General features: G+C 46.5%; 1 protein-coding gene across 1 annotated transcript in view; it reads left to right on the top strand.

Annotated features, from left to right (window-relative positions):
* Window positions 1-15,736, top strand: part of MAP2 (microtubule associated protein 2) — a 104,326-nt gene that overhangs the window by 23,979 nt on the left and 64,611 nt on the right. Inside the window, exon 2 of the mRNA XM_067298742.1 lies at window positions 7,407-7,692. Within this exon, the coding sequence (XP_067154843.1) occupies window positions 7,431-7,692 (262 nt within the window). The 5' untranslated portion in view covers window positions 7,407-7,430. The remainder of the gene's footprint in view (window positions 1-7,406; window positions 7,693-15,736) is intronic.

The following is a 15,736-nucleotide window of genomic DNA, read 5'->3' as shown; positions in this document are numbered from 1 at the left end:
TAGTGCTCTGCTTTCCAGGTGCCAGGAGAAATTGGTAAATTCTCCAGGAAGGAAGAGCTCTGTCAGTCAGGAGCAGCAGCTGAAAGACTCATTCTCATATATTAGTGGTTCCTAAATTCCTGCAGCAGAGTGGACTTATTTGGCACCAACACAAACGCAAGCTAGTCTGTATTCTGCTCCCAGGAAGGAGCAAGAGCACGATATCTTGTAGATATGTTCCTTATTCACTGGGCAAAAGACCCTTTTTTAATTTCTCCTCATTCTGTTCATTCCCAGAGCTGTAAAAAAGATGGAGCAGGACGAAGCTCGTGCGGCTGTGTTAGCTTTGGCCAGTGTGCCTCCGATCTGTTGTAGTGATGTATGCCAGAGCCCAGGCGCCTAGCTTTATGCTTCTGAATGTCTCATTTCGCAGGGAATCATAGTGGTGCTGCATCTAGGCCCTCGTGTGCACCAAAGGGCTGCGCTGAGCGGCTGTGCAAGGTATACTCCTTGGTATGGAGCAGCGAGGCCTTCGACAGAAGTTCTCATTCCTCAAAGTGAAAGCATTTCCCTCCGCAATCCGCTCCAAATGACATTCAGCCCATAGAGTGTTATATATCAGTTGTCTTATCCTGCTTGTTACTGTTAAAACATGTGAGCTGCACTTCTGTCAGAGTTAATCTAGCTGCTAAATCATCAGATCAGTGTTGGAGGGTGTGTTATTTTACATCCCTGAAGGTTCCTTCTTTTTTAAAAATCTCTGTCATATTTTTTGGCTACTTACAGGACCATTCTCAATTTGGATGGTACTTGGATCTTTCATGGACCCTTTATCTTCTTATCTTATCTTTTGATTTAAATGGTGGTTTTAGTATCTTTGTTTCGTGGGACTGGCAAAGCTCTGGTATGTGAGTAATTCTTAGAGCGATCCCCCCATTATGAAGTTGGTTGGAGAATAGTTTCTAGATTTGAAGGTACTTCTAAGCTGGGGGAACATTTCATAAGTGACTTCTCCATTGTCACTTGTATTCTGTATTTTGGGAGGAAGACTTTCCATAGAGTTTAAGTTTTGCTTAGCTGATTTTATTTTTTTATGCTTGGCTGGATGAAGAATATGCTCAGTTTTGGCCTGGTCTGGTGCACATTAAAATCTTTTTGTTGAGCTAAGTAGATTCTGAATTAGGCCCTTTGGACTTAACATCCAGGTTAAAATTATGGCTCAGCTTGTTTCACTGCAGTGAATGAAAAACAGCTGTGTGGAACAAATACACTGCACTGTAATTAAATGTTCTACCTACAGCAGAAAATAGGTAAGATAGGTATCCGTGCCCATTAACGGGAATGCTTTTAGCCTTTTTAAAAATCTATTATTTGTTCTTCTCTGTGTTGCTCTCAGTGCGTGAAACAAGGGTGGTCTGAGAGGTGAGTCACCCCAGCCCATGGCCGAGCTCTGACTCCCAGGCGGGAGGCAGCGGCTGGCTGTGCCGGCCCCCGCACCAAGCGACAGGAACTCCCAGAGGGCTCCGAGCCCTTGGATCCAGCCAGCACGGAGCGCGCAGGAAGGATCAGAAAAATGCAGGAAAACAAGTAGCAGCTCACCTGGCTCTCGGATCACTCTCGGCAGAGGCGGTGCTGTAGGTCTGATCGACTGCTTAGGAGACGGGGTCCAGTCCTCATTTTCAGCTCTGGCAAAGACTGTGGTAGATTTTCTTGGTCTTTCCACAGGGAGCTTCCTTTATTCTGCCTGTGGTCCAGGCACCTTCCGTAACTTTTCAGCCGTTTTGGAGTCCAAGGTACAATCAGAAGATTTTCTACAAAAAATATGTGGCTATTGACTAATTGTTTGCCATGTAGGAATAACAAAGCCTTTATAACCCCCCAAACCTTAACACAAGTGTGAGTAGAGGAACACTGCCTGTGTTTTTAACAGATGTAAAGTTGTTTTTAAGAGAACAGTCTTTTTCGCATTGTCTAGATAGAGGGATTTAGCTGCAAGCTGATAACTTCAACAGTGGACAAGGAAGAAATATATTGTGTTTGCTATAAATTGCCAGAGAAATCTTTGTCCTGTGTTAGGCTTGAAAGGTAGAGTGGCTCACACTGAGATGTGTAATTCTGTCTAATAATGTACTATCTTACTAGAATTACAGTACTTAGGCATTTGAAATCAACTGGTATATTTTGTTAATCATCTAGCATCTCGTGGACCATGACCAACCATTTCAAATAAGATGGAAGCTAACATGATTCCTGTCGGACGCCGTTAGGCTTTCTCTCCATTTATGATATGTTTGCTGTGATTCTTTTTGATCAGTGTGATGCAGACCACTCATATCTAAAAAAAATTAAATTAGTTGGAGAGAAGATGCGTGTTAAAGTGAAATGAAAGGGTAAAATGCAGCTGCAAAGCTCTTCATATGTTTGTTGCATCTGAAATTAGCCCTCTTGTTTTCTAAATATTTGGAGATTCCTTCTGAGACAGTGCCACCAATAGTATTTGTGTGTAGCATGTGAGAGCTAAGTCTGAGCTTTTTGAAGGTGGCAGGAGATTATTGGAAATTGTCCATCTTCTGTCCTCTGACTCTTGTTTTCATTCTTGCCTCCTGATACCTGCCCACTTGCCTTAACTCTTCTCAGCATAATTGTCAGTAAGTTGAGAAGCTGAATGGCAAATTCTCTTGAGACCTTTTCACCCACAGTGCCTGATACTTAATATTCAGACACATCATCACAATTATGGGTGCACGGACATGAATTAAAGCTTTGTTTTCTTTGTTGTGTTATTTGTCAGTATGAGTTAGATTGCACCCTACAAAGGTGTGTCTGGTTTGTTTCCTTAAACTTAAAGAAGGAATTCTTTTTAAATAAAGCTCATTTTGAAGACATCTTAATTTCATTCTTCTCTGCTCCTTGTTCACCCCTGGGCCTGCTTCTTTTTGGTGCCTCTCTGAATATTATGACCAGCTCACCTCGTTCTCTTGTAGGCTGCCCCGTTTGGGAGTTTTGCTAGCCCTGGATGCCTGCGTTCATGCCGAGCATGCCTCTTCGCCACAGCATGCTGCCCAGGAGCCATCCCCAAGCTGTCCTGGATCCTGTCAAGCTGACCTGGATCTGGTCATGCCAGGTGTTTTTTTCTTTTGGAGGAGTAGTCTGTTGTCTCTCCTCTTAGGAACCTTCATTTTTATTCTCTCCCCTGCATCTGAATTGTAATTCTTGCTCCGTGCATCCAGCTGACTGTTTCTCTTAGTTAACCAAAATTAGCTTTTCTGAAATCAGATGGCCTCATCTCACAGTGAATGGGATCACAGACATGTGACTGGCGAAAACATGGTGTGAAGCGGAAAAGCAGGGAATTTGTAAAATTCTTCAATATTGACCTAGTTCTCTTAAGAAGTGAAATTCATAGCAAATTCAGCCACTTACGTGCGGGGGCAGTGTTAGGATGATGTTAAGAGAGTTCTGCAAGATGTACTCACAAAACATCCTGCAGGGCAGCTAGCGCAGCGGGGTGGTTAAGTCGGCAGGGTCTCGGGCTTTGCATATCATGCTCTTGCAGTACATTACTGTGGGTAGTTTGTTGTGTGTTGAGTTCAGAGCGCTCAGGCTTGGTTCAAGCCACGGCAGCAGGAGCAGGTGTCACATAAGAGAGCATGTGGGTTAAGAAATATATATACAATGCCTGTAAAAGGAGGCGGTAACTGCAAAGTCAGACTGTGCGTCCCCCACAGAGGCTTCTCTCTCTGTGTTAATTCCAAGTTTTTTAAACATTTTCTGTCTCTCTGCAGCTCCCAAATGGCTGGAAAGGATGGGACAGTTAATTTTTACCATCATTTCTGCTACAAGGTATTAGTTTAGGAAGCAGGATGTCTAATTCAGCTCCGTAGTGCTGTCCCTGGTGCGCCGCCCGAGTTGCAAGGACGTGAATTTAAGGTCTGTGAAGCATCTCTTCGCTGCCGCTTCACTGCTGCGGCTGTCGGCAGTCATGGGTGTAGCACACTGGCTCCGGAAAGGGGGCGAGCAGGGTCTCCGGAGCAGCTGCTGCCTGCCTGCCGGCGCGGGGGTCTGGGTGCAGGGGAGCCTCTGGCATGGGCTGTCCCTGGCCGGCAGGGCTGCGGCCCTGCCAGCGGCTCCGTCTGCCTCCGCGCCATTCGCGGATGGCGACCTGGGGCTCCCGCTGGGGCTGCGCCGGCAGCTCTGAGCAGGCTTCGAGGGGAGCAGGTTGCCATAGCCCAGCCTTGGGGGGCTGGCGGAGCTGAGCCCGGCCTGCGCCGGGGCCACAACGGCGCTCACCTGCGCGGCCGCTTAGCCTGGGGTCAGCCTAGGGTGGCCTCAACCCTCATGTTTTACAAATTAGCAAACGTTTCAAAAATTACAAGCATGACATTTTAAGAGGATCCTGTTCCTTTCTGATATTTTTCGAAGGCCTTCATTGCAGTTTATGCAAAGAATAAGAAAGAGGAAAGAGGAAAACAACTTTGTTTCCTTGAAGTGATGTTGCCCTATACTGTCAAAACTATTCCAGATTTTTTCTTGTACATCTAATACTATTATAAATACTGCCATAATACTTGTCTACAATTGGTATTTCTGTGTCAATATTTGAACTACCCGCTTAATTTTATTTCATGGTAAGTTAATTAAATGATACGAAAGACAGGTGCCCCGATGGTACCGAGTACCCGTGTGTATTTGGGGTTTGAACGCGGCTCCTGCGTGAATCGATGCGTACAACAGACAGTCTCTGCTAAGGAGCCAGGGACAAAGCTGCCTTGTGACTCACTCGCAGTGTTTCTCCTCGCGTTGCAAACTGTGAGAGCACTTGATGAATAAGAGAGTCAAGAATGAATTCATCCATGTTTCGCTCTGTAACCATCTATTATAAATACTGAGCCAAATTCTGCCTCCAGATACACACAGCTCTCATTGAAGCCTGCCCACTGTATTTATTTTTAAAGATAAAAGCATTTCTGTTGCTTGCACAGAGGACTTGTGTGGCACCATCCATTGTGAGGATGTGAATATCCTTCCTCAAGAGCTTGCCGGGAAGGAGGGGGCGTCTGCCTCGAGCGGCAAAGGGCACTTGGGAGATAATAACCCCAGAACTGTTGCAGGGGACAATAACCATTGCTTTCATCCAAACGATTCTCAGAAACGCGTTCCCCTCAATCAGGTCTTGTATAACCCTCGCACGGCAGCGATTCTGGGCTCCTCTTTGGGCGTGACTGGTGTTTAGCTGCTGAAGCTGATGGACAGGTTCTTGCTGTCTTGGGTGGGTTCAAAATGCACTGGTTTGGTGGGGGAAAGCTTTGAATAAGCTTCTTTTTTTTTCTTTTTGAGCTTCCTAAGGGACATACATGAGAATCTCTCCTTTTCTTTGCCCAGAAGAGGCTCTGTTCTGTTCACAGGTCCCAAAGCATTGGTGGCTTTGGCCACATGGCAGTCAGGCCTGTGCAGAGGAAATATGCGTCCTGTGGCCTCACATTCTGGAGAGGGCTCCGATCAGAAAATGTTTTCTAGTGTCACGCAGGGAACAGGCGTAGAGGCAGAGGATCTCTGTGGTGGTACACAGGAGATGGCTTTGCCCCGCTCGGGCTCTCTCCTCCACAGTTCCCCCGTCAGCTCTCCTGGTACAATTTGAGGTGACTGCATTACGGCTTTCGCTGCATACGCAGAGTCTCTTGCCAACAAGTCTCCTGTTAGGGATGAAGGAGGAGGAGAAGGCAAAGGGACGTGGAGCACATTGGCTGTCTCTGGTTGATTGAGGCTGGCCTCAGTGCCGCTGCGCTCTGCGATGCTGCTCAGGCCACCATTTTCATTACAGCCCAGAGGACACGCTAGGCGCGAAGCTTCACCTCTTCCCACAGTCTTTAGGCAATTTGTTTCCCCAAGGAACACTGCCAGGTCGTGGTGAGAGCCTCCGGAGCTGCTCTCCCCGGGAGGGGAGAGGGTGGGCGAGTGTGTGCGTGTATGAGTCCCTTTTGGGGGAATTATATCATTTGAGTCACATTTTTATTGTGAATGAAATATAATATCCATGATTCACCATGACTTCTTAATTTAAAGTAAAATTAGCTCTGAAAGCCATTATTATTAAATAATAATATCTGATCAGAAGGGGGGGGTTATATTATCAGTTGTGAATAATTATCTGACAAATGTAGCTTTTCGTCATGTTTAGAGGTTTGTTGTAAACTGATCTAGTTCCCTGGCAACAGGTGTTCTGTATTTTTGTTTTTATTAAATAACTGCAGAGTATATGTGAGCTCCAGTTTTCTGCCTTCTTTTCTAGACGGTTCAGCCTCTCCAATACATAGTTGGCTGACTGTGTTCTTTGGCTTGTTTCTTTCCTTTTTTTTTTTTTTCCAGGGGAAAAAAAATGTGGCAAGTGCTCTCAGAAAAGGCCTGCTGTTTTTCACTTCCATGTAGCTAGCTTAAATCAAGCCTTTATTTCCCCCCCTGCCAAGGTTACCTTATCATCAAAATACATATTACAATGTACTGTTTTACTAGGCTTGTATATTGAGGAGCTACTACTATGCTTTTCTGTGAGCTGTAGCCAAAGCCTATGGCTTGTACAGTGGCTTCTTTTCCTGGCTTGGACAAATAAGAGCTTATTAGCAGGAATAAAAGACATGTGAAGTAGCAAATAGTGATTAGTTTTGTTTATGTATAAATACTGATAGTCATAAGAGAACGCAAATGCTTGTGTGAAGAACAACTGTTCCCCACGTGTTGTTTTTGGACAAAAGGGAATGAATGTGAATGTTCACAAAATAGCAAGTAAGAAGGGATATAAACAGGGTCAAATAGCACATATGTTCAGGAACCCGGTGTATGTTCTTAGATGTTGTTTCTCTCATGGCTAGCAGCAGATTGCAAACTCTGTAGGATGGATCGTCTTTTCGTTCTGTGCTTGACAAGCACCCTGTTCACTGCAGGCCTAGTTCAGGACTGCGCCTGCTGTTTGCAACTGCTCTGACAGTTTTTTAATAGCAGCTACACTTACTGAAGCAATTTTTGCGTTCTTCCCTTTTATCACCCCGGAAGATGTCATTATGAAGATCGATTCACTTCTCATTAAGTGGGTCTACATTTAGCTGCACTTAATGAGTTAAAATCAGGTTAACAAAAGGGCAACCCTCAAGAAACTAGTGCTAATAATTGCAAGGCACACGGGCATCATACAGGATTTGGCCCATAATTTTTACTAGTTGTGAGTTGTGGTTTGTTTTGGTTTTAAAGTGGCTCACTCATGCCCAGGACAGACTAGCAGAGACGCTTTGGTGTTTAAACCTTCTCTCACGTGCTGGTGGAGTTGCCCGGCAGTGCCATGGGGCAGTGTGTGTATGCTGGGTCCGGGCTGCTGCCTGCAAGCCAGGGACACCGTCGCCTGCCTGCGCTCATCTTCCCTGCTCATGTCGTTCCAGGGCAAGCGGTGAAGGAGAGGAAAAATGGCGGACGAGAGAAAAGATGAAGCCAAGGCACCGCACTGGACTTCGGGTCAGCTCACAGAGGCTTCTTCACACCCACACTCACCTGAACTTAAGGATCAAGGTGGTGCAGGTGCTGGACTGGTCAGAAGTGCCAATGGATTTCCCTATCGCGAGGACGAGGAGCCAGGGCTGGGCGGACGGGAGCAGCAAGGCACGTACTCTCGAACCAAAGAGAATGGCATCAACGGGGAGCTGTCGGCAGGGGACAGGGAGACTGCAGGTAACGCACCCAGCCTCGCCGGGGCCTGGCCTTGAAATGTTTGGCTCTGCAGACCACTGGATTGTATTTTCCCATGGTGAAATGTTTGCTGACCAAGGCAGGAGGCAGGGTGGCTCCTTCTGCAGCAGCTGCTTTGGTGGCCTGCCAGCCATCCCGCAGGGCACAGGGCAGCACTGGCACGAGGGAGCGAGCTGGATGTGCAGCTCTGAAGAGCGGTAGCTCTTCGTAGCGAGGGAGGTATTTTCATGCGGGTCTGCCCAGCCAGCCTCTGATCCTAATTCAGGCTTCTCGACCATGCTCTGAGAAGACTTTAGGAAATGCGTGATAGTGGCTTAGGGTGGTAGATGGGAGTGTTCACCTCACTGGGGTTAAGAGAACGTGCTGGCGTAGAGGAGCTGGTCGTCTTCTTGGGACTGGGAGGAGGTGGGAAACCACGTTCAGTTGTTGGGTGTGGAGAGTCGCCTTCTCTCTTGAGTGTTTGTGTGTGTGAAGGCTGTATTCTGCTGGTATTGCTCACAATAACAACACCTTCTTGAAACCCACCAGCTATTTGCAGAATAATGTGCTGCTCGATCTGACCGAGAATACCACAATTCAGCGTCAGCACTTATTTACCATTGCCTAGGCATATTTCACTGTATACTCACTGGGGTTTTGTCTGTTTGTAAACTACACTATGATTTTAGGAATTGGCTTGTTATTTGGAAAAAAAAGTGCGATTGTGTCAAAATGAGATATGCAAAGCAAGTTTCCTGTTTTAGAAGTAAATGCTAATTCTTTCTGTGCAGAGTTCCCACTTTAAGCCCCAGATGAATACTACAAGAGGAATTTCTCTTGTACAGACACTACTGCCCTTGATGCATCCATCCATGCATGCTGAGGAGATCTTTCTAGCAATGTTTGTTGGCTGTCGACAACACTTTGAGATGCTATGTGTAATTTCTCAGCAGTTGGAGAATTTTAAATCTCTCAGACCCTAAAGTGATTTCATAAGTGATTGTACTAGAAATGAATACCTCTGCTAAAAGTAAATAGATTTAAAGAGTCTCTTCTTGTGGATAGCCAAAACTTGAAAGCGAAAGGTAAGAGAAATCTTTGTAAGCATTCAGGTGAACACATTTTTGATGATTGTTTGGGAAGGTGATAACAAGATCTGTTTTCTCTGCTGTAACCTAACTGTGTACTGTGCTTAGCCAGCAAGTAAGCATGAACAGCTGTACAGCAATCCCAAAGGTAAGATGCTGCTGTTCTTAGGTGTTGGCTTGGGCTTTGAAAAAACTAGGTTCATTTCTCTTCTTTGCCTCAGATTTCTCACATGGTCTTGAGCAAGTCCCATGCCCATACACATCACGAAGTGGGAATAACTTTACATAATAAAGAGGCATATTCCCTCCTTATAAAGGCCGTTACAAAAAGAAATATGGGAAATCATGCGTGAAGCTCAGGCTCTGAGCTGTGGTCAGTGTCTGAGAGAGACCTGAACGTTTAACCAAAGAGTTTGCAGTCAATGGGTCACAGGAGACAGGAAGCTAGTGCTGCCTGTCAGCTGGCATTGCAGCAGTGTATCTTCATGTTGCTCTTGAGGCAAGAGGTTGGGCAGCAGAGCAGATAAAACTGGGGCAGCATGTCTAGGGGAAGCGGTGGGGTCGGGGAAGTACACTTGCCTAGGGAACAAGGGAGCTCTTGATCTGTGTGAGGTTAGCTCAATCAGCACTTTATGGCCTCGTTTCCTCCTCCTATGCTTTTTTCACACTGTTTGCTTAGATTGAAAAATCTCTGGTGTGGAGACTTACTGTCAATATCGTATACTTATTGCTAGGAAGACTTACTGTAGCTTATTCCATGGCATCTTAGTCTGTGCTTGAACATCAGGAAACTTCCTAAAACTGCTTGCTTTCACACACGAAACTCTAGTTTTCCGGAAACTCGAATCCAGCCTTTGAGCTCTAACTTACCAGGAACATCAGTCTGGGACTGCAGCCGGAGTCCTGGCGCACCATGTAGTGCTCTGCGGAGGGAGATAGTACCAAGGACTTGAACCCAGCACAGGGGCAACTCCTGACCAGTCTTCGTTTCTGTGAGAGTCTGGCAGGCGAGACATTTCTGTTTTGCCTTGCACATAGCTTTTACGTGGCACCTCTGTGCCTCCCAGCCCAAGGCTGGCATAGGCAGTAAGTGAAAATGCTTGTGTATTGCACAATTTCATCCTAGTTAAACCCATATCTAATTTGTGCTCTTTAATGTAATGTAAGACACCTTTGAATACTTAAGATATATTTTTAATCATTTTTCCTTTTAAAGGCCACCAGGAGGAATTTGTCGGCAATTTACTGTGGTGACAGAAAGGGAAGGGGGCATGCATTGCCAGAGTAACGATAGTATTTGCTAGCTGGATGTTCTTAATGCGTCATGAGGCAGGAACTTCGGAGGTGGATTTGGGGTGTTTGATTCAGAGTTTGATCTTGAAATCAGGCTTACCATTTGCCACCACCTTTGGGTATCTTTGCCATGTTTAATTGTACATTGTAACTGCAGTGGGGTGTTGTATCAGAGAGGGCTCTTAAATGCTAGTATGATGCACATAATTACTAATAATGTGACATAGGGTTTGTTTGTAGTAGCTTAGAGTCCAAACAACTGAGGAGAAAAAGCATGGGAAGTCAAGGTCAGCCAAGATAATTGAGCCAAACTGTGGTTTCAAGTGGATTTACAGGGATTTTATTTTCCCTGGTGCAAGTGCAGCACCATAAACTAGGAAAATCTCTGGCTTCTCTGCCTTCGTGTAGAAGTCTGTAAATCCACAGCAACAACAACAAGCTCAACCAAAGTGAAGCACCAGTATAAACAGCCCCTTTCCCTGGGCAGCTGCCCATTGCCTGATCCCTTCTGATGAGCGTTCAGTTGTGTTTTGAGGCATTTAGCCTAAGTAAGCTCTCTTGCACCTGATTAACCCAGGAGCTGGGATTTATTCACGGAATTGACCTCCCCTAGGGAGAGGTATTCTGCAGCAGGGGAATATCCCCTGGGGCGCAGAAAAGCAACGGGGCACCCATTCGCAGGACTTATGCTGTAAGACTTGAGGGCTGAGAGTTAAGGGGAAGGTTAGCATCAGACCACCAGGCCAAAGGTACCCTACGCCAGTGCTGACGCTGAGGCAAGGGGTGGAAATGAGGGAGGAAATAACAGTTCTTGCCAAAACACATCGAATCCATCACTGCGAGTGACAGTTTTAGGTTTGCACAGTTAAAATTTGCCTTCCTGTATATATGTGTGTCTCTCTTTTGGCATCTGTCTAAGAGTTATTGAGTCTGACCTCAATTTTGGAATCCTCTGAATCTGACTGTTGTGCTGCCTTTGATTGATCCATCTCCGTATCGCGCCGGTAATGGCTGCATTATTGAGGCACATCAATGCCCTCCTTTCAAATGGCCTGACGGGAACGTGGGAGAGTGCACAGCGCTGGGGACAGGGCAGCCCCAGGGCCTGATCCAGTAGCTGCTGAAGTCAAAGGCAAATATGTGTGAGGGAATAGGCCAGTGTTTTGGCATAGCGCATAGAAAGCTGTTATGGGTGCGGTGTAAGTAAGGGTGGTAAAACAGCTGTCCCATTATTTACATATATATAAATATAAATCTATCTATCTGTCTATCTCTTTTCATATATAGCAGTGTGGATAAACCAGCTCAGCACCGCTCCGTCCTTGGCCCGTTCTTCTGCCAGGGCGGTGTCCCATGCTGCTCGCAGAAACACCTTGCCTTTGGGGTGCTCTGCAGCACCCCTAGCCTCAGAGCCACTGCATTTTAATGTGCTCTCACTGCTCCCTGCCTGTTCTTGTTCTTTCTTATGCACACGCACACACAAAGAGCATCTTCAGTGAATATATTGGAATTATTAAGAGCTCAGATCTGTAGCTCTTGTCAAGGCAAACATTTTCATGTCATACGAGATGTGTGCTGTAAAGGAGGCGTGTTAGTGTAATCTTCAGAAACTCACTCTGAAGTGAGCTGATGTGGAAAGCTTTGGATTGGACCCCATAATAGAGCACAGGATGTATTTGACTTACAGTGAAATGCGAGACTGGCAGCCTTTTATTTGCTTACTGGAAACCCATGGTCAGCTCATTGGAAGGAAGTGCTGAAGAATTGTACAGATACACTGCAATGTTCTCTGGAAACTAGCAATTCAACACAATCCATCGTGTTTGACTTGCAAGGAACTTCAAGTTGCAAAGGTTTGTTTTTCTACACTTAAAATGCATTTCTTTTTCTTTTCAATAATATAATGACTAACCTGTCAAATTTATATAATTAGGGGTAAGAGTAGTTAGATGTATTGTGAAGCATCTTCCACAATATGTCTTTATGTACAGTGACTCAGCTGACTGAGTGCTTTCTTCATTATATGCCAAATGCAGGGTTATAATCGGAGGGAGGTTGGGTTACCCACACAGCTATTTGATGAAATATTTTTTTGACGGATTAAGGGAAAGCATCTCTTGAAATCCTATTATCAGAGCCTCAGGACAGTGAGTCTGTCCTCATGTCAGTCGATGTTAAGGACAGTAATATATCCTGCCAGAGTGACAAACAGAGCCCTTCATTAATTGGCAGAGTTTGCAAACCGTCTGGGATGTGAAGAGACTGCCAGAAAATTGCAGCAGACTGTGGCACAGCACAGAGGACCACAGGTTGAGCACTACTGCAGTGTTTTTCAGGGTCTTTAAATCATAGGAAAGGTGGATGAGGGGGAGTCCATGACAGATAAATGGGAGAGGCCAGTATTTCTGGTGGTTATGGGATCCCAGAGGCTGGTACATGTTAGTCTGTAGGTGAAGCAGGAAGAGGAGGGAGCCATAGACCTGTAAAGAAGAATGAAAAAGTAGCAGTATTGAGCTGAGGGAGGAATGAGGGACTAACGAAGGGGTGGGGGGACCAGACCCAGCATAGGGAGAGTTAGGAGAGGTGAAGTGCAGGGTGCTGATGAGATGAAAGTGAGACAAAGCAGGAGCAGGAAGTGGTAGAAAAAAAAAAATTGAAGATAAGGTAAGGTAGGGCAGTAGAGAGAGATTCAGAGTTATCTATTCATCCTGAGCTGACACATCTTTTGCATGATGGCAAATACTAAAACAGAGAGGAAGGGAGTCAGACAACAGGGAACAGCAGTCAGTATCTCGCTCTTTCTCTTTTCCTTAACTCTTTGCCAGCCATTTTTGTTACTTGCTCTCTGGATGTTGAGTGTTTCTTTACGCTAGGACGTAGCAGATGTAACAAGAGATGTAATTTCAAAAGTCCGCAGCCCAAACCAGCAGCTTCTGTTGGCATCAGATTTGCCAAAGAGGTCAGACCCTGGTGGCTCCCTTTCAGCATCTGGGTGTAGTGAATATTTTTCAAAATCCAGTTGCTTATTGCAGTACTTTGGCAGGAGCTGGAGGGTCTGACCCCTGGTTTGGGCCCTAAGTGCATGCAAAAATTGTTGCCTGGAAGGGAGGAGGGTGAGCTTTGCACTGTGCTGGTGCCATCGACTGTTATGGCTGGGGAGTTAGACGCGCATGGAAGTTCAGCCATCAGCCTCTTCTGTCCTTAAAGCTCCTTGGAAAATGCCAGTGTATGGTTCTGATTCACTTTTGAAAGCCGGATCTTAAACTGGACCAGGTGCAATAACACCCTTGAAACCAGTAGAGTTGCATTCATGCCACGTCAGGGTTGCGTCTGGCTAAGAGAGGGAATTAAACAGTTATTTCATTTGTGCTCCCTGATGTTTTGATTCACTTTGGTGTTTTCGTGTTGCAGTATGAGCATCGTAAGAGGAAAAGGCATAAGCAGCTGTGCTTCTTTAAGAAAGGAGAGCGACAGGCTGCTGCCGGTGTTGGCCTGGCAACAGGAGCTCTGACTTGTTGCAGTCAGTGTTGCCAGACAACGTAATCGATACCGACCTCAGAGATGCGGCATCGAACAATGCGCCTGGAATATGGATGAAATATCTCTGATAACATATTGTTCCAACCACGCTATTAATTCAGATTGTATGCTACAATCGCTGTTTATTGCGATTGCCTTTTAAAAATAGCTCCAGGCGTTCTTCTCGGGCTGACGTTGCCAGGTTGGAGTTGGGTGGCAAACCGACAGATCTCTGCTGCTTTTCGTTCTGAAGGATGAATATCCCATCAAATAAAGAATACCCATCCTGGGGTTTAAATTTTTGTTTTAGTCTCCACTTTTTGTGGTCAAATATTTGCCTTTTGTCTGTTTGCGCTTCCTCCCCAGTATCCTCTGTTGGCTGGCTGCTCTGCAGGGGGTGGAAATCCTCACTGCGCTCTTTCTGTGGTCCTGATCTCAGTCCTCCAGTACTGGCACTGGTTGTATGATTGATGAGACAGGTGTATCTAGAGGCCCTGTTCAAAACCAGGGCCCACCGGGCAATATTTGGCAGTGGGCAGAGGTCTTTTGTGACTGCAGCTAGACGGTCTTATCACTGGAGACCGTGCTGGGATATGATTTTCCATTCCAGCGTCGATCTGAGAGCAGGAGAAGTTGGAGGAAGGTTCGCTAACAAACAACAGAGCCTTGTTTTGCAGCCACACAAGCCGTTCTTGTTTCAGGCAGAGCTAAAATGGCAACTTTTTCTCCAAAGCTGCCTTGAAAAGGAGGCGGTAATTTCCTCCTTGGTAACCCCTGGCCTCTGTCGGAGCGGACAGCCTGGGAAGTGCCCACCTCGCTTCCTGGCTCTGTTGTCCCCTGCGCCAGCACTTCCCTGCCCTCCGGGGCTCGCAGCCTGTGGAGCGCAGGAGCTCGGAGCCCCGGCCTGCGCTGGCCGTGAACCCCCTCGCCTAGCGTCTTTGCGCATCCCCCTCTCCCCTTTGCCCCTTACGGAAACTCTGGGTCGTGGTTTGGTGCACTTGGTGGTGGCTAACCCCAAGTTGGAGCAGCGCGCCACAGCTCTCCCTCCGCCCTCCGCCCCCCGAGACCCCTCGGCTTCCAGGCCAGCTCTCCTCCTGGCGCGCACACGTTAGACACCCACCTTGCCGCACGGGGGCAGCGGGGGCTTTAACCTCTCTGCAGCCAGAGGGTGGGTGCCATTAGATCATTTACAAAAATGAGGAGTCACACAGACAGCCTGCTACTACAGCGATGCCAATGCCAGGCGCTGCTGATTTTTTTTTCGGTGTTGCCATGCCAACAGCTCGGTGTGCCGAGCGAGATCTCCTCTAAGCTCCTCTGAGAGCAAGTCTGTAGCCGGGGAGCTCATTTAGCATTCAGGAGGGCACAGCGTCTCTGGAACGCGCCTGAGCCACGGCCAGGCTGGCTCACAAACGGAGTGAGCGTCTTTTTTTTTTCCTTTCCTCCAGCATTTGCTTCTCAAGGTTAAGGGAGACAGGGTGGATAGGGAGACAGAGCCCGGGAGTGCTTTGCAATTGGAGATTTCATTCTGCTGTCCTCGCTGAGGCAAGACTCCCATGAAAATGGCAGGAAATTTTTTGGGGGGGATTATTTGGTGTGCAAAATATATCCGTGTGTGAAATATATGTATGTAGATTTCTTGGTCTGACTAACCCTGATGAGCTATTCTGCATTAAAATGGGAAGGCAAGGCAATCTGGGTTTGAATTCAAGCGAGGAGCTGGAATGAAAGAAGGAAGCCAGGGATAAAACCCCCATCTTCGTCTTCCCTGCTGTTTTAATCTGTGAGGTTAAAATACAGAGAAAGAACTCGTCTCTTCTCTTGATGAATTCATGTTTGGAGTAAGGACTGCAGCATCTAATATGAAGTGGTGTTTTGGTTTTTTTTAGTTGTATGGAGTTACTGCTGGCAGATAGCTGCTTGCTTTCAATTAAATCATGACGATGAGTACAGGTTTGCACGCCTTTGCCAACTGAAGGAACGGAAATGTTCGTAAAGCAAGTGGTGTTAGACGGCAGATGAGCGCTGGTAAGCCACTACCTCTCCATACCAGCTGCGGAAAGGTTGATCCAGGAATCCAAAGGCAAAACCCAAAGTGAGGGCTACGTTCTGGTTTTGAGTCTGTCACTCGTTTCTTGGGAGATACC

Source organism: Apteryx mantelli, chromosome 6, assembly GCF_036417845.1.
Source record: "Apteryx mantelli isolate bAptMan1 chromosome 6, bAptMan1.hap1, whole genome shotgun sequence".
In the NCBI taxonomy this organism is placed as follows: domain Eukaryota; kingdom Metazoa; phylum Chordata; class Aves; order Apterygiformes; family Apterygidae; genus Apteryx; species Apteryx mantelli.
This window is presented reverse-complemented; position numbering and strand designations above follow the sequence as displayed.